Genomic DNA, 20,182 nt, shown 5'->3' on the forward strand with positions numbered 1-20,182 from the left:
GGATGATATATTATGTAGAAGTTGTTTTATAATGATTAATTGATAATAATGACATCGTAGACTGATTTAGTAGATTGAAACGATTCAAAGCGAAGTGAAAGTCATCCCATAGCTTAAATCCCCAACGATCTAAACAGTAAACACCGAGAGATCGTAAATGTATTTTCCTGCCTAATTTATGATTATTGTCACGCGCTAAGTGCAAATAGCCAAATTATTTTGGGGGGGACTAAAGCCCCTCCTATAATATTTTCTAAAAATTGTGTAATATGCTTAGTACTAATTACTTTCTTTTGAACGGGGAGGGGGGATTGGTAGAAAATGGAAGGACAGTATTTTGTAGACTAATTTAGTTTCATCTCGATATTTACGAAGAACAAGTAGCCAAGATGGTTTATTATATTATTATATAACAATATTTATTGTTTGGAGAGCTCGTAATTTATCAGGCATGTACCTAGTATATATATTGTGTAGTATTAATAATTAGATAAATATTGTTATTTAAAATATATTATAATTTATAAAATATTTGTATAATAATATTGTATCTTACTATCGAGATAAGATAACATACGTAAACATAATTTCTATCCATATTATTTTTATCATAACTGCTCTATATAATATAATAATGATTCACTAGAATATGAAAATTGAATATGGAAAAATCAATTTATTCTGATAAAATAATATTTAGCTTAGCTAATGAAAAAAAAATGTATTTTAAAATACTTTAACAAAACGTAATTTTTAAAAAGCATGTTTTGATATTTAGTTATTTTTAATTCTGTTTGAAAGTAAATCAGAGCGCTTGCGTACTATTTTCAAACGTAATACAGAATAATGGTTTACAAATAATTTAAATTTCCTTTGTAAAATTACTACCCCGACATTCACACACGTAATTATTTCTTTTATTTAAAATTTATTTACGTACTTTTTTTTAAACAGTTTTTGAATTAATAATACTGTATATTTTGTCATATGTCTTGTTAAACCTACATTTAGGGTATAATCCATAATCCAAACACTACAACATATACCACTTACCAACGTACAATTTTGTGAACAAAATTTAAAAATGGGTAAATTTGTTATATTTATGTTATTTATGGTTTTTAAAACTGCTATTTCAGCCGATTACAATGAAATGTTAAATGTATTGAAAACATTTTTTGTTCGGAGACATGTTCAAACCGTGACAGCTGCAAATACGTGTTGGTCATTTGGTAAATATAAATATTAATTATCATCAATACGTTAAAATATATTCGATAAAAGTATAATGCATAGTAATATAGTCTTAACAATGTATGTATCGAAACGAATTCGACGATAATTTACGAAATATATAATGTTTTTTATGTAGACGTCAATAAAAAACTTTTGGACGGTCTCTCGTCGGCCGACATATCCGTGTCTTTCAGTCCACCCACGCAACAAACACAAAACTACTCCACGTGGTACAGATGCGCCTTTATAATCGATCTGTCTTGTAGAAATTCAACAGAAACATTACAACAGGTAACTTTCTCTGGATTTACCGAATATGTCAAACTCATACGTGTGCTTATTATAGAGCGTAAGAGGTATCTACCATGATTATTATAACACTATCGCCGTTTTCCGTGTAAATCGTTTGCAGGCTTACACGTTACCAATTACCTATACCATGTGGTTTGGTGGTTAGTAAATGCGATTGAATAACGTTGTGACAAATCGCATTTTACCTAAAAAGTATTAGGTATTTAATAATATGAAAATTCTGAATATGAACCACACACGGTATACACTATGTGAACTCTGTGTTAGTTGTATAGTACGTACCTACCTTCACGGTCATGTATAATAATGTTATTTTACTAAGACCGTTATAAATGTAATTATTATTTTATTATTTATAACATTATATTATAACAGTAAATAAACTTTTGTATTGTGATCGGATAAAGATTTCAAATGATCGCCTGTTCAATACCCAAAACGATTGGATACTGTTCGATGAGGGTTCGCTCGCGAATGACATGAGCTTAGCTCAATTTGCAATGCGAACATTTCAAATATATTTGGCCAATGCCTACATTCTACCGGATGCTGGTGTATTTTTATTCCTTGAGACCTACAATAGTGATATTTGGGAAATTTGGAGTGGTTTTCGAGCTAGTAAATTGGACACGATAAGAGTGTTCGAATATGGCAGGGCATCATCAAACCAGTTGACAATAAGTGAATCACATGACGAGAGAAGAAATTTTCGTGGTATTACACTGAAATCTACAACAGTGGTTTGTAAACACCAACATAATATGAATCTAAAATGAAACGAAATAAAATATCTAAAGATTTTTTTCAATTAGATAATCGACAGAGATCATTTTTTTGGATTTGATAAAAAAATTAGTTCTGACTTGGACGTATTCGCACATATGCATTATGAAATGATCGTTACATTGACTAATCAACTTAATTTTAAGTAAGTAAGCAATGCATAAAAAAAAATTATTAAGTACTTAAATTTTATTCTAAGTACGATGGCAAAACATATCTATTAAAAATATTTTTAAAGGATAGATCTTACTATTGACAACGATTACGGATGGTCTCTGGGCAATGGTTCGTTCGGTGGTGTAACTGGACTTTTACAAAGAGAAGAAATTGATTTTAGTGCGACTGGTGTTTTTATTCGGCCTGATAGAATGTCAGTAATCGATTTTACAGTCGGCACAATTGCGCTACGGTATATCGCAAATTACAAAATTACTATACATTTAAATAAATTGGATATATTTTTAAACAGAACCACAGCGATTTTTAGGCAGCCTTCGTTGTCCAGTGTACATAATATTTTGTTGTTGCCATTCACGTTTGATGTATGGCTAGGCATATGTGCAACTTTATGTGCATTTGTGCTCACCTTGGTTTTTTTAATGCGTGTAAATAACTACTTCGCAGAGAAAAAATATGATACACTAAATGTTCTAGAAATAGTGACCTTGGTCCACGGAGCTATATGTCAACAAGGTAAGTTTAACCATACGTCGCAGTAAACTTCTCTAGTTAAAAATCACTAATTTTTACCGTATTTAAATAGGTCACTATATTGTGCCAGTTATCTAATGGTCATGTTAGATGACAAATGACCTTCTTCGGGTACTAGAAAAATCTAAATTTAAATCACCCTCTGTAAATATTTATTTTGTCGTGAACTGCAGATAAGAATTTTTGTTACTAACATTTTTCTATCAGTAAACTTCATACGAACGGAGAGTGTGTACCCATTTTTGACTAGAAACCGTCATTTACCTATAGTTGATACTTATAAGACGTAATTTTATGAGTTGTATACTTCTAAGATAAATGCTAAAGGAAAAACTAGCTTAAATTAATTTAGACTAGGAAATTCAAGATTTCTACCAATTCGAATTTTGTTATTTTTGCGTGATTCTAAAAAATCTAAAACTGTTTATAATATTATCATACTACATCGTAGTAAATTTTCATCACTCATTGAAATATAATATTGAAATCAAATTAAAAAAAATTGTATCTAGGTACTGTATTATCTTGATAAAAGTAAAATATATTTAATTTTATCTGTCCCTTTTTTAGATAACATTTTACCCATTGAGTCACAACACTCATCATAGGTATAGCGAACTTTTTATATTAAAAAACATTTTATTCGAGATTGTATTATTTAAATACCTATATACACAAACGTAAACATACGTATAGAAATTATTTTTCAAGGATATTCAAAATCTGTACCATTGGCACAATAAGAATATGTGATTAGTTAGTATAAATATTACAGTCCTTGATGGAACAATGTAAGAAGCCCTTAGAAGTGTCACTTCCTAAAACATAAATATACAAAAAATTATTTGAACAGACTGAGTGTAGTTCAATACCGTATGTAAGAGGCAGGTCTTGCTTTGTTATTGTAATCTTTCATTTAACAACATATTTTACTGGGTGACTGGTAAAATTGTATAAATTGGTAACAATTCATATCTCTTCGTGTGCATAAACATATTCTTTGATTGAGAAATATTCAGATTTGTATCCAATAACATATAAATACTTATGTAGTTAGGTACTTACGCAGTACATTAATCCGAGAATATAATATAAATCTTAATTTTAAATCATTTTACCTTCCAAGTTGTGACAGAAAAACCGAAGCTTATGGTAATATGATCATATTTTTAGGATCTAATAATTCAACTTTAACATTGGGATCCATACGTGTCGTCATATCCATACTTTTTTTTACTTCTCTTTTCATATATACGTCGTATTCTGCAAGCATTGCTGCGCTAGTTCAATCAAATAGTAATTCAATCAAGTCTATTAAAAATATAGTGGAATCGCCCATGACATTTAGTGCTCAAATCAGCCAATATGGGAAACATTATTTTGAAGTGAGTACAGGTCACAATATCATACTACCTATTACATAGTGAATAACATAATAATATAATACATCATTATACCTACGTACTATAGCCTTAATTTTCAAAAATTGATTTTAAAACAATAATTATTAAAGGTCTATTTAAATTTTTAATCATATGGTTATTTTATTTTCATTCCAAATAAGTACTATACGTCTATACCGGTGGCTAGATTATGTAATTGTACAGTTGGTTTAATTAATGTAAACTTATTATTATTATATGTTTTTCTATACCGTGTAACACATAGTTAAATTAATTTCAACGTGTGAACTTCGAGTGTTAAAAACAACTTTAAACCTTACATTTTTAATTTAAAAAAATAATTATCTTCCTAGTTAGATATAAAGAAATAAATGGTTTTTAGTTTTATCATATTATACTTTTTGTTATTTCGTGTCTTCCCATAGTTAAACACAATACACTCTTATAGTATGTATATCGGTAAGACGTCTAGTTGCTAATAAACTCTTCCTACTTGTAAATTTAACGTTTATTTTTAATTTTTAATGTTTGATATTATTTATTTATAAGTATAAATTTATAGTCGCCTAAAATATTGAAATGTATTTTTAAGTTACCAAATACTAACAAGTGATATTATTCGTTACGTCTAGATTCAATACCTAGTTTTTAATAAAATATATAATATTTTATGATAATATAGAATACGCATCTATACACAAACATTGATATAAACTATTGTATTTATCTAGGAAACAGAAGATTTAGAATTAAGGAAGCTTTATAAGACAAAAATTGTGCCTAGTGGAAATAAATCGTTCGTTAGAGCTGCGGAAGGGATGGAAAGAATTCGAACGGAGTTTCACGGATTTCAGGTTTTTGCAATAGGTTTTTTATTTTCTAGTGAAAATAAAATATTTATTTGTTACTGTAGGTAGAAGTAATGTCGGCCTACAAGATTATCAGTAAGGAATGGCGTGAAGAGGAGAAATGTGGCTTGGGTGAGATTCAACTTTTCAAGATACCACTTTTGTCAATAGCTTTAGTCAAAAAATCAGGACACAAAGACATATTTAAACAAAAGTATGCGTTCAAAACACCATTGGTGACAATTTATGATCCTCCGTTATAGTCCATTTTAAGTTCATATTACATTTTTCTACCGTCAGGCTAATACAACAGATGGAAGTCGGACTGAATAAACGAATCGCTAGTCAATGGTTACCTCCGAAGCCATCGTGTGGATCGTCCGGCAGAGCCAAACAATATGTTAGCGTTTCTGTCAAAGAAACATATGTAACCCTTGCAATATTTGGATTCGGCGTATGCATTTCGTTGCTGATTTTTATACTGGAAGTGTTACAACATGCCTGGACGAACCGTGGATCCAAAAAAAATTTGTGGAAGTAAAAACAAACAATTTAATAATATATTTGAAATGTATAATAATAGTTTTATGACTTTATGAGTCATAACTATTAATTTATGACTAATATTATGACCATGCTTACTATAGGAAATAAATTATACAACTATAATTATTTTTTTATTTCATTTTAATTTATTTATTTATCAAAGCAATATTGTCTCTTATAATATTATTATTTATAATATAGCTATATATTTTATATTGGTTTATAATATATTATATTATTATAATTTCACGTCGAGTGTTACTGATGGGTAGCTGCTCCTCTCACGCTTTCAAAGTCAACTGTATAATCCAGCTCATATGCTTATTGTAACTACTATTACAGATTGTATATATTCAAATAAATGTTTAAAAAAATATATTATTATAATTTTCAGCTTGCCTTAACAATGCTATTAAAATATACAAAATTAAAAAGTACACAATGTTTCTTTTTTTGTGTATATTGCATAGTTTAAACATAATTATTCTAATATAAGTGAATATATATTAAATTATACAAATTTGTGCACACGTATGTGCAATTTTTTTGTTATAATATTGTTTATTTTAATGTTAAAGTAAAGTTTAAAAAAAAAAAGTTATTGCGTTCCAAATTCATTTAATCAAAAAAATATTGATATTTTAAAAAAGGTGAGCAAGTGGATATCGCTCTGCTGTACAGTAGACTACAAGTGGGTCACTGTATAATGGATGGTATTAAATTTGAATTCAATGATATAATATCATTTTATAAGAAAAACAATTCTGAGTGGAGACGGTATGTCAGTCTAAGTATAAGACATATTATATGCTTATCTATGGTATTAAAAAAAAATTGACCTATAATAGGTACTTACCTATAATAAATTACAAATAAATCATATCACAATATCCATTAGGTACTTACAACGCGTTATACATCAACAACAAACCGTGATACTATCATAGGGAAAAAAATTGTGATTAATTAACTCCTTTTGGGTGTAATTCGCTCTGCATAGGCATGGGAGCAAAATCATATTATATTTTAATTTTTAGCCATCCCACGTGTCATTGCCCATGAGTTTCGCGTATAGTTATGCGAACAGTATATTATCAGGTAGGCAATCTACCTGCGGTAGATTGTGGACACAGTAAGATACTTTAGAAGTTTCAAGTACCAACGAATGATATTATACAATCACAACAAAATAACTAAAATAGTAATTCTAGGTTTTTAGATTCTGAGTGGAATGATGTATTGATTTTACAATGATATGTGTGTGTTTTTTTTTTTTTTTTGTGTCTGTGTACACGATTAGTAGCCGAAATAATGTTTTGATTTTCAACTTCAGTATCTTGTTCGATGGGAAAGTGAATCTAGTTGGTACTTCGGGGGGTAAAAAATAAAAATTTCCCAGAAGTTTTCAAAAACGACGTGAAAAACAAAAGAAAAATTAAGGAAAAACTGGAATTTTTACACAAAATCTGTTTTCGATAAAATCGATTTTGGTTTTTGGTGCAACTCTAAAACAAATGACCGTAGTAGGTACATACAATTTTGACTGAATGTTTATATAAGCATTTTTTATACACCATAACATTTTCCAAATATTTTGACTTATTTCGAGTTTTTTTTTCTATAAATATCAATAAAATTGTATTTGTTGGTTAAAAAAAGCTTGAAAATTTAATAGAAAATTAAAATATATATATAGAAAATTGTATCGTGTATAGAAAATTCAAATATAAACAACCAGTGAAAATTTCATTTATCTGCGGTCATTTGTTTTAAAGGTATACCAAAAACCAAAGTCGATTTTGCGTAAAAATTCCCATTTTTCCTTAATTTTTCTTTTGTTTTTTACGGCGCTTTTGATTACTGGGAATTTTAAATTTTGACATCCTCAATGCACCAACAATATTCACTTTCCCATCGAACAAGATACTAAAGTTGAAAATCGAAGCATTATTTCGACTACTTATCGTGTACACAGACACAAAAATAAAAATAAAAATAAAAAACACACATCATTGTAAAATCAATACATTCATCGCTCAGCTCAGAATCTAAAATATAAACATAAATAAAAAGCAAATAGCATTTAGTAAAACAATAAAATATTACCACTTTTTGTAAATTTCAATTATGCCGATAATAACATGGGTAATAGTCTTATATTATGTATAGCCTTAAAATTAATGTTACCGTTTTCTCAGTCGATTTGGTTTTGAAAGTTTTCAAATTATAATAATATGTACATTAAAATATTCTTACAAGTATAAAAACTAAATACTAAATAGGCGTTTTCTTTTTCTTAATATTATATTTAATAAAGATGGTTAATATCATAATAATATTAACTTGGCCGACTATCATAATAAATTTAAAAATGAATTTAAAAAAAAATCAAATTTGAATTTTTCTCGTATTTACCATTTAAAATGAATTTTAATAAATACACTTTTTAGAAAATTAAATAATTAAATACTATAGAACAATAATTTTGACTTAAAGGCTCACTGTATTTGTATATTTTTAAATTTTTATGAATATTAGTTACAACCACAAATAGTTTAAACACTACATACTCTTTATTATTTGATTTATTCATATTAATATTATATAATGAAAATCTTCAACAACTTATTACAGAAATCTAGTTGCAAGTTAGGCCCTAAATAATTCATCATGCACGAATTTTTTTGAATTTCCAAAAAATATAAAGCTATTATATTAAAATTGGGTTTTGGAAAGTATCATAGTATTTGAAAAGTGTTTCAAATTCATCGCTAAAAGAATTATAAAGTATGCAACATGCAAGTACTGAGTGACATAGAACACACTAAACAGGTATAAATAATGCATTTTAAAAATTATTTAAATTTCTAAAAGCATTTTTTAATGGAGTCAAATGATTTAAATTGTTCATTGTACCTACTATCCATTTAACGAGCTTATTTTGTTAATTTATATTGGTACATGTTATAATGTAAATCCATTTTAACCATTATAAAATTGAAAACATATTTAAATTTTAAATTATTATATAATATCATTATGTGTATTTGTGACATGTGTGTATTGTTTAATAGTAAATACGTATATTATAACATACAATAATAACTATTATTTAGAAAATACATTCGAAAATATATTTGTAATATTATTCTCTTTCATTTTATTGCATGTAAAATTGGTATTTGCTATCTAAACACATTTAATATTTAAGCAATGGTTTGCTGACAAATCACTAACTCTATTGGATTGAACACGCAACTACATACCTATGTATACTCGAATATTATATTCGTTCCATTTATTTTATTAGTAGAACCATTGATTATAAATACTAGTATTCATAAATTCATAATCAATGGTAAAACTTTTGTACACCATTTATAGATACATTTTTATAACAACTAACTAATAAAAATGTTAAGATTGTGTAAATTGTTTTTATTTTTTACAATATTTGGTATCGTCAATTGTAAAAATTACAACGCTCACAGTAATTTACTAAATGGCTTGATAAACATGTTCAAGAATATGAGTATTCACACAGTTTGGACCAACACATGTTGGGACACAAGTAAGGACACTTTTTTATGTACAAAATATTATCTTATATTAATATACTATCTATGAATCAATTACGTTAAAAATTAATTTAATAAGTATTAAAATAATCAGTTACAGCTTATAACCATAGTACATTTTAACCGATCCGAGAAAATGTATTACATTTCCTAAACGATATACCTAATATGAATGAGTCATTACACGAGTTATATGCATATATTTTACTAAAATAATAGATAATAGACCAAAAAAATAGAAAAAGTTTTGGTATATATACCAAAACTTTCTATATTATACATAATTTTTAAAACAAATTCAATTAAAATATTGTAATTACTTTCAATGATTCAATATTATATAGGTACGTTGTATTTAATAAAATAAATCATAAATCATTTATAATTACTAGGGCCCGGATTTTTATGCAAATGCATATTCTTCTACATTTGACGTATAATAATTCTAATTAAATATCTTGATGTTTCGTAAAACGTAGATTCTACTGTTAATTTTTTTTTGCATATTTTTGCATATTTGCATCAAAATGCATAATAATTGCATATTTCGGGGTAATTACATAAAATGTGCATATTTAATAAATACTTAATAAAATATTTTAAATTTTACTCAAAGTAATATAATCAAATTTTGCCCGATTGCCGACGTTCTTGACAAATATAATTCGACCGAATAAAACAAAAATTTTATTTTATTTATATTATTTAATGATAACTCGATCAAAAATGAACTTTCGATAATTCTATCAAATTTCCAATGCATAACAGACACTATCACGTGTCTAGAAAAATCGGGTGTCAATCTTGGAATAAGTCTAGAATTGGTTCAAAATGTAGAAAATAAATTGAGTGAAGGAGGACGAGGTATTGAATTTGCTAAAGTTAAACTATCGGAAGTATTATCAAAAAATCCCGGATTATCACAAATAAAAAAAATTTCTGAAATTATAAGGGGAGAAATAAGAAACGATGGTGAAGACCTTGCAGAGTTGTCACCAGAAGATATTTCTTGTTTCAAATACGCACCCATTATGTCAGCAGACGTGAAAGAAGTTTTTCGAAATACAAGGTGATACTACGCGACGATCGTAGAAGTTTTCAATTTGATAATTTAAAAGCACATTTTGTTACATCATGTTGGTACTCATTCAATAATTATTAATTAATACACATTTTTATGCTTTATACACATTTTAAAAAATGATATTTAAATTGTATTTCTTTTTCACTATTAATACTATATTTTTTAATTTTTTTTAAATTTTGATTTCTTAAACAATAATTTTTTTTGCATATTATTTGCATATTTTTGAATTGTTGAGTGCATATATATGTGCATATTTAACAAAAATTTTTACATAAAAATCCGAGCCCTAATAATTACTATATGCATCTACCTACGTAAAAATTATGTAACAGCTATAAAAGTATAAACTATTGGTTATAACTAATAAGTATACTTACCTATTAAAATATATCTTGTTTTATTAATAAACATTTTCGTGTTTGCATCCAATATAGGTATTAACAGTGAATTTCTTAAGAAACTCTCGAATGAAGATATATCGATAAATTTTGATTTAAAAAATATACAGTCGAGTGTACATCAGACACAAAAAGCGTGGTTTAAATCTGGAATATTAGTTGACTTGTCATGTGATGAAGCTTTCGATGTACTTCAGCAGGTTGAATTTATTGGAGCTATTATTTTTTTTAACCTAATATCTTACATAAGTTTATAAACTAGAATTGTGAACAGAGTTACAAATAAAATACATAATAAAAAACAATTAATACTGGTGCATCAATGGGTGTTGGGAACTTATCTCGTTTCATTTATAAAGTGGTCGATGCACACATTTAACAATAAGAACCAAGTTCCGATAATAGTGTAAAAGTTAATAAGAGATATAAAATTGACATCAATAACTTTAGAAAATAAATATCGATCAACGGTTCGTTATCAAAGCCGTTTACCCTGTAAATAATAATGACTCGAATATATTATTATGACATTATTCGTATTCAACTGGTGTGGAAAAACATGGATATACCTAAACGTAAACATTTATAACTAAGAACTTAAAGGATCTAGTAAAAATTTGTATTATATCTGAAACGTATTAAAAAATCAGATTTATAGGTTAGTTACACTGGTCAAAACAGCAATATAATGTAAACCATAAGTTATGTAATGTAAGGTTCTAAATTATTATTATTAATGTTATCACTATTATTATACAATGTGACAGACTAGATGCACACAGTCCATTATAGTTAGTTCCAATCACGGACGAGAAAAACAACTCCGTAAACCATTATAAATAATATATCATACGTTATTGAATATGCTTATTTATTTACAGTAAGTACTTGGTTAAAGTGTTATACTGATGAAATAAAATAATATAATATAATAAATTAAATATTAAAATATTAAGTACCTAAACATTATTTAAACAAAATATATTAAAATATAGTATTGCGAATAAGATAGTATTATGTTTCATTATATAAACATTAAACAGGCATCAAAAAGACGTCTGTTCAACCTTCAAAACGACTGGGTTCTTTTTGATCAGCACGGAAATCCCAATAAAACAGACACCCTAGAAATTGCTTTACACTCGTTCAGAACGCATATGAATCAAGCCTACGTGATGCCAGACTCGAGGGTGTATCTATTGATAGAGGTTGATAGAAATGTCTGGGAAATATGGGATGGTTTTCGCTTGAGTGTTGCCGAAGAAGTTCAAGTGTCCCGAGTGGGCGTGATGACACCGGATCGAGTGGACATTAAACTCTCCGATCGGACGAACTTCAAGCGTGTTGTTCTTTCGGCGTCTACGGTAGTAAGTCCCATTTACAAGGTTTTAATCATCAAAATATTACATGATTATTGGTAGCTGAAATACCCTCAATATCAGGTACACATAAGTACAGTTCCACGCTATTATCGCATGGTTAATACATGTGAAATATATATCATAATATAATACAATTTACTACATAAGTCATTAAGTCATAGCATGACAAATTATATAGGTATCATCACAGTATTTTGATACGCATCCTTCGCTCTTTACTTCGCCTTTATCGTAGTTCTTCACTTCGTATTGGCTATATCAACCATATACATACATATATAAGGTAGAACAAAATCAACCAATGAGAAGTGGAGAAATACGACATGGGACGGAGGTGAAGGAGATGCGCGTACTGCGCAAAACTAGTACAACTGTGATGATGTAATTTGTCATGAGTCACAAAGTATAATTGTAGCACGATTGTGTTGATCAAAAATCTGCAGTGATCGAATGAATATATGATTATATATTACAATTATTACCAAAGAATTCAAATTGATAGAATAAATATGTTTGTCTAATGTTACGCATTTATCAGATTCTAGAACCAAATAGTTTCCGCGGTTGGAATAAGCCTATACTTACTCACAATTTAGACGCATTTGCCCATATGCACTACGCCATTTGTACTGTGTTAGCGGAACAATTGAACTTCACGTTAGCATAATATTTAAGTTACTTCTGATAACTATCAATTCTAACGTTTGTTTATGCTCAAAGGCTAAACTTGACTCTGTCTGCCGATTATGGATGGAATTACGGTAACGGGACGTATAGCGGTTTAATAGGACAACTGCAAAAAGAAGAAATCGACTTTACTGCTGCCGGTGGTCTTATGAGATCAGATCGAATGGATGTTGGTGATTTGACCGTCGGGACATTCGTAGCACGGTAATGATTGAAAATGTAATGGTGATTAATATATTTTATCCGAAGTAAAATCTTGTTCATTCCGACAGTGGCGTACACACTTGCAGGTTTATGGTGTTATACTTCCATTATATTTTTACTCTATAATGAACATGAATATTTTCAACTAACAAATATTATTAATTAGATAAAAATTAAACTGTTAAAAAGTTATAGATTTTATACACAAGTAATCTGTATCATGACTATATATATACATATATATATATTATAAGGTAGATAATTCGCTTTGGATTACTCAATGTCACGTTAAAACGTAATCAAAAACTAAACATATCCCTTGAGTTATTAAGATTCACACACATTGATACTGATACGTGTTACTACCTATCAGTTATTTTTTTGTACACTACTAGCTAGTACCAACTAAAAACTCTTTGTAACAAGTAGATAACAAGTTTCCATCAATAGTTTTAAATCTATATTCAGTACGTCATAGATATTCGATATTTTCAAAGAAAACTGTGCAGTTAATTTTATGTTTACAGAACTGTCGCAATTTTCAAACAACCTCCTCTTTCCAGTGTCAATAACGTTTTCACCCTACCATTCGTGCTTAACGTCTGGATAGTGATGTTTACCGTGATGTCAGTATTTACCGTGGCTCTGATATTTCTCATATGGACGTCCAATTGGTTACACGGCGTAGAAACGCGACTTTCGATCGCACTAGATATGGTCACCTTGGTCTTAGCCGCTATTTGTCAACAAGGTATACATAAACAAAATCAAAATTCTTTACGTGCATAATAATAATACACTGCGAACAATATTCTTTGAACAGGTGACACGACTCTGCAATGTTCCGAAACTGATTTATACTTTTTCCGATATTTTCTTGTAGCCGTCTGTTACTTGTGGTTTTTCGTGTATCAATATCAAAATAATCAAACAAATACATTCAAAAATCATTTAAATAGATTAAATATATCGATATTAATTATTTTATACGTTAAGATATTTCAACTTTTGGCTTGGGGGGGGGGGGGGGCTGAATATATTAAAGGCAAGCAAACTATTGCAATATAGTATATTAAAATTGTATGTCCTAGTTTTTTGGGGGGCTACAGCTAAGTTTGGGGGGAAGGGGCTTAGCAGCCCCAAGCCCCCCCAATTTTCGCCTATGATAAATAAATAACAAAAAACATCATCACGCACCGTTGTGAATAGGCTTCTCACGTATAAAGTATAAACCACTAATAATGTGTTCATTTTCCCACTACTTTTTTTAATGATTTATTTTTAGTATACTATGTAAAAATACTGAATAAGGAAGGTGAAATCGTTTCGTATTATGATTTTATATAATTATATAACATAATACAACATAGCTATAATATAGCGACGGTACGGATGATTCGATAAGAGTACCTAATAAAACGTTATTTTTTATTTAGATTTAAAAAATAACCATGTCCCGGTTGTTTTAAATTTGACCTACAAAACCTCCATCCTTTTTCAGGCCTGTCGGTGGCGGCTGCCCAATACTCAGGCCCTGCGCGGTTGGCCACATTCACTCTGTTCCTGTGCGCAGTATTCTTGTTCACGTCGTACGCGGCTTGCATCGTAGTTATGCTTCAGTTGCCCAGCCAGACGATCAACACAGTCAGAGACTTGGCAGACAAACCGATTACGTTCAGCGCACAGGACACTAAACACAATTACATATACTTCAATGTTGGTGCAAAAATATAATGTCATTATTCATTAATGATTATTATAACGATATCGTGACTTGTTAATATTATAATAATTGGGCTATACATATTATATTATATATTTATATTTAAATCGCGCTTTTGTTACACGTGCAAAGGGTTGGCTGGGAGAACAATTCTGGACGGGAAAATGTATGATCCAAACCACATATTTTATAATATATTTTATCGTTATAGGTGTAACTAGGTGGCCTATTCACTATTGTGATAAGAGTGCAGTGACTCTGCCCCATATCAATTTCAAATGCTTAGATACTCATACATATATGTATTCTCTTAAAATAACTTTAAAAAAAAAGTTAAATTAACAATTTATTAAATGGAAATATAAGTAGGCAATACTATATCTTTGAAGCTTCTATAACAATTCATAATTTATACCCTTAAGGGCTTAAGAGGACGTCATATCAGTATTTGTCATAACCGTTATACAATTGGCAATTGCACAACATAATAAAATGTTCGCTCAGCAGTTCACGTTTGGCTTTGTTGGTTTAAACTTTAAAGATTAGAGTAATATTATAAAACTTAATTGTGGGAACATTATCTGTGGTGCATCATGTATTCAATATTGCACAAATTATAGTTTTTAACACATCACGAATAAAACGTAGAAAGACTGTTATTGATTAACATAAAGTGTCCCAATAGGACAGGCCACTGGGATCTTCCTGATATAAGGCGGTGAGCCGTTCCTGCACTTGCAGACTAGAAAAAACTCTAATGTGGGCCCGGGAGTTAAAAAAAATATCAGAAATCGGGATTTTTCATTTTTCATTTTAAAGTATTATAGTCTATAGATATCTTCAAAATACCATGGCGATGCAAAAATACACAACGGGAAATAACTACACACCTCACTACCTCAGTAAATACGATAGAACCTCTACTCGCACGTATAATATTTTTTTATGACCCTATAAAACTCGACCCGTTTTCTGTTTAGGTTTATTTGGCACGTGTGGAAATAAACCACTTTTAAACAATTAATAATTAAGTAATGTATTCAGGCTATATATTTATATATATATATAAAATACAATATACTATACCTATACTATTTAAATTTAAATTTATGTTTTCAGTTTATATAATAATATTGCGCCCATCCAAAATAAATTCAATGTTCACGATTACATATTATAATTTATATTTAATTACAGGAAACGGTCGATGAAAATATTAAGAAAATCTATCGTGAAAAGATGAAACCACAGGGTGCGAGGGCGTTTACTAGTCCTGAGATAGGCGTAGAACGGGTTCGAAACGAATTTCATTCGTATTTGGTAAGTTACAGTGCTTAGCAATTGTATTATTTAAACGCTAATGAAGTCATAATGCATATCAAATATTGAAATATGTAACATAGAGTAATTTTTAGGTGGAAATCACATCAGCGTATTATATTATAGCTAAAACATGGCAAGAACATGAAAAATGCAGTTTATCTGAAACGGAGCTATATAAAATACCACTTCTTACGTTATATGTCGTAAAAAAGTCAGGATACAAAGACGTATTTAAACAAAAGTATGTATTCCAGCATAAAACGCTTAAGTATCTTGTTAGTAAATTTTAAACATAATATAAATAAGTTCAACAAAAAAACTATATAATAATAGCAATAGGTATTATAGTGTTTTTACAGTGTTTATATTCGGGTTTTAAAAATCTATATTATGCAGTGTGATTTATTATGCATGCTTAGTGCTCACCCCTATTTGTCATTGAATTTAATACTTAATGAATTTATTCAAATTTTGATTTTTGGAATTTTTAAACATAGGTACTTTCATTGAATTAAAAATGGTGGTAAGCTTGCTTAATGAACCGCCCTGCATTTATGTAGAACGTATAGATTTATAAAACCCGATTACTTTAATAAACATACGCATTTATGGCAAACGTTTTACTAAACATTTACCATTCCAGGATGATACAGCAACACGAAATCGGCTTAAAAGATCGAACCGTCAAGAGTATAATGCCACAGAAGCAAAAGTGTGTTTCAGCCAACTCTGGCGTAGCACGTTTCGACAGCGTTTCCATGAAAGAAATCTATCCAGCATTATTATTTCTCGGTTACGGTATATTCACTTCTTGGCTATTATTGTTATTTGAACACATGTATAAGACCCACGTGGATAAAAAAAATACATAGTATTATTAAGAAAATTAAATAATCAATTTGTTATTGTCATATATTAACAAAAGTACTTTAATATCAATAACTGTCTAAACAGTAAACATAACTAATATAAATTATTACCTACATAGTAACATAACAATGTAAGTACATTATACAGCATGTAACTAATAGTAAGTTATTTAAATGCCATTTTACAACTACACAATTGTATACAATTCCAATAATGTGTGTAGAAATATATTATATTGTACCTACCGAATCTGTCTAACGTCTTACAATATAATATTATATAGTGCATTAATTTCGTGTAATTTATTATTTTATTTAATTAATTAAGCTCGTTGATCATCAGAAAAAAATGTAACCATAGTAGATACTATTATAATTAAATCGACAAATTCATTCGGATTCCATCTTGACTCTCTACAATCAACGTCCTGTAGTTCAAATCCGCGTTCACGTAGTTAGGGTCGTTTTCATAAGAGTTTGACACAGTGCTACATGTACTGTTTGTACATACACTTGATCCTTAACAATAAAAGCACACAACAGTTGATAAGTAATTTGCCTATCCATTTTCTCTCGATCAATATAATATTCAGAGCCTGTTTTAATTAGCTCTTTCATTAGTTTAAATGCACGAAAATAAAATAATAGATTCATAGTTTGTTTGAGTCAGCTTATTAAAGGAATATATAAGGAACTGTACTCCAATATCTGGATACGTATCGTTATACTAACTCTCATCGCTAATATCGCCTTCCTCGCCAGAGCTATCTTTACGAAAAACTGAGGGCACATTTGTTCTAGCCCACGTAACCGAATGTTTTCGTTTCCCAATTTTATTCGATGGTCTTTTGCGCAATGGTAATTTTACAGCGTTCGTCTCCGCTGCATCCGATGAACTATCTCTGCAGAAAGCCCGTTTATTTGTTATTTACAATTATAGTGTTACGAGATTATGAGTTAAACATCAAATCGCATACTTTTCTTCACTAATGTCTGTTATATCTCCATAATGAATAGGCTTGCTGCACAGAGTGCACATGTTATCAATGTCTGTGAAACATTTTGAACAATACACACCTTTACAGTTGTCATTGGCACACAATATAATTTCGCCCGATTTTAAGTCTCTTCCCTTTGCTTTGTAGCCACATAGCAGGCATACTGTCTGCTTTTTACGACTCCAGATGCGATCCAAGAACGGATACCTTTAATAATATCTTCTAATAAATAATTCAATAACATATAAAAATATAAATACCTATCAATTATAAAAATGATTTATTTGAAGATGTATACGGAACGCACATTATAAAATATATTAGTTGAATAATATTTTTGAATTTATCGTACAAGAATTTAATTTAAACACTGACTTAGAATAGATAAAATCCATGAAGGATGTGTCTGTAGCACCTCCTCCGCCGCCCAAGCCGAATTTCCTGCGCAGAAATCGTCTTGCGAATTTGACAAAACTGATTCTCCGGCGAATTATGTGGTTATGCAGCCATACTGCTCTTGTGCTAGCCACGTCTGGGTGATAGTATCCCATAACGTAAGACCGAAACCGCAAACCGTACGGTTGCATAATAGCCAGAAACCACGTCAAAACTAACACAAAAACTATGGAAAACAAAAATATATATTTTAATTCGGTCATTTTTTTGTTATTAGCTATTTTTAAAAATTATATTTTCAAATTTTCAACGCTCGGAACCTAAACTTTTCTACTCCTTCATAATAATAATAATAATAATAATATAATATAATATAAAGTATAGCATTCAAGTGATATTTGTTTTAATCGATTCTACGATATTGGTCGACTATATTATACTACTGACAATCATAATACCTATCGATTTAAATTTTTAAAATGTTTGTTTATTACTTATCCGCCGATAGCAATCGTAGTTTGGCGGCCATGGATTCGGCAGACAACTCATTGTGTCCATGTTCATTTCCTTCGCCACCGGCTTAAATGTTTGAATTATAGTCTTATAAAGATCTGCTAGTATTCCATCGCCTTCGATGTTCACATCGATCATTCTTGGTGCTACGATATTTATATGATATATATGACAAATTAATAACTTGCCGTTCATACATCGGCCTTATTGTTTTTACGGTCGAGTTGTGATGACAGTCGCCCATATTTTCTGACAGTGATCAATATCCAATAAAGACTGTAATCCACCGCCATTTGTATGAGTATCTTAAATGTCGCCAGTAATAGTATGGCCAATGACCGGAACAACGCTTTTCTTTCTTTCAGAATCAAATGAGCAGATGTTCGCTAATATATAGTGTAGACAGCAAAAATATCATATTAAATTACTTATGCGTTCAACAAATGTATTACCAAAACAAATATTAATTTTTCAAAAAAATTATATTTATAACTTTTTTTTTATATAATATATTATATGAAAATTGAATACAACTATTAGTTCGCTAAATGCACGTCATGGAATAAATACAAAAATAAAATATATGTGTTAAGCGAGTAGTGAGTTCCTAACACGAGACCAAATAACTTTCAAGCGTTACCCATTCATATTTTAAAAAATAATAAAATAAACATAATATATTATATGTTTGTTGTTTAAATAGTTAAAGGTTTTATGAAATTTTGAATATTATATACCTATTATAGTCTTTGTTGATATTATTTTAATGGGATTTACTATACTATTATATAATTAAATAAAGAAATATAACTAATATTGATATTTTATGATATATAAATATAATATGGTTGATAGTTGAATAAGTAGTGTTTTACTCAATTACCTAAACGCATTTAAGACACACGTTTCACGTTGACATTAAAACTTAATATTTATGCCGTCTAAATTAATTTATATGTTTGAAATTTAACTGCTAAATGCTGAAAACATCTAATACAATAATATATTATTCATATCCAGAGTGTAACAGAAAGAACTAACTACCTATGTAACAGGCGCGGATCTATAAATGAAAAATGGGGGGGGGGCTAAACAAAAAAATGTACTTAATTACTTATTTTGTACGAAGTCTTTCTTATTTTTTAAAATATCTTAAGTACCGAAGTCCTAGTCTAAGGGGGGGGG

The 20,182-nt window shown here is 29.2% G+C and overlaps 3 protein-coding genes across 4 annotated transcripts in view; 2 read left to right on the top strand and 1 right to left on the bottom strand.

The window, feature by feature from the left end:
* The first annotated feature begins 741 nt into the window (after window positions 1-741).
* On the top strand, window positions 742-6,209 carry LOC100571968 (glutamate receptor ionotropic, delta-1-like). Its single transcript, XM_016807587.2, has 10 exons — window positions 742-1,232; window positions 1,373-1,527; window positions 1,956-2,288; window positions 2,361-2,476; window positions 2,570-2,740; window positions 2,801-3,024; window positions 4,216-4,427; window positions 5,177-5,299; window positions 5,359-5,507; window positions 5,594-6,209. The coding sequence occupies exons 1-10, from the start codon at window positions 1,085-1,087 to the stop codon at window positions 5,832-5,834; spliced, it is 1,872 nt and encodes a 623-aa protein (XP_016663076.2). The 5' UTR covers window positions 742-1,084; the 3' UTR covers window positions 5,835-6,209.
* Window positions 6,210-12,619: 6,410 nt separating this feature from the next.
* Window positions 12,620-17,140, top strand: LOC100161390 (glutamate receptor ionotropic, kainate 4-like). Its single transcript, XM_029491129.1, has 7 exons — window positions 12,620-12,941; window positions 13,005-13,175; window positions 13,703-13,926; window positions 14,677-14,891; window positions 16,096-16,218; window positions 16,314-16,462; window positions 16,865-17,140. Exons 1-7 carry the CDS (start codon window positions 12,805-12,807, stop codon window positions 17,091-17,093), a joined length of 1,248 nt encoding a protein of 415 aa, XP_029346989.1. The 5' UTR covers window positions 12,620-12,804; the 3' UTR covers window positions 17,094-17,140.
* The window catches only part of LOC100162881 (DC-STAMP domain-containing protein 2), a 12,888-nt gene continuing 9,829 nt past the window's right edge, over window positions 17,124-20,182 (bottom strand). For both annotated transcript variants that reach the window (XM_029491128.1, XM_029491127.1), the window contains exons 9-14: window positions 19,215-19,383; window positions 18,979-19,143; window positions 18,464-18,710; window positions 18,068-18,295; window positions 17,823-17,992; window positions 17,124-17,609 (exon numbers count right to left, since the gene is read on the bottom strand). In XM_029491128.1, the coding sequence (XP_029346988.1) occupies window positions 17,467-17,609; window positions 17,823-17,992; window positions 18,068-18,295; window positions 18,464-18,710; window positions 18,979-19,143; window positions 19,215-19,383 (1,122 nt within the window). In that variant the 3' untranslated portion in view covers window positions 17,124-17,466. The remainder of the gene's footprint in view (window positions 17,610-17,822; window positions 17,993-18,067; window positions 18,296-18,463; window positions 18,711-18,978; window positions 19,144-19,214; window positions 19,384-20,182) is intronic.

This window comes from Acyrthosiphon pisum, chromosome A3, assembly GCF_005508785.2.
Source record: "Acyrthosiphon pisum isolate AL4f chromosome A3, pea_aphid_22Mar2018_4r6ur, whole genome shotgun sequence".
In the NCBI taxonomy this organism is placed as follows: Eukaryota; Metazoa; Arthropoda; class Insecta; order Hemiptera; family Aphididae; genus Acyrthosiphon; species Acyrthosiphon pisum.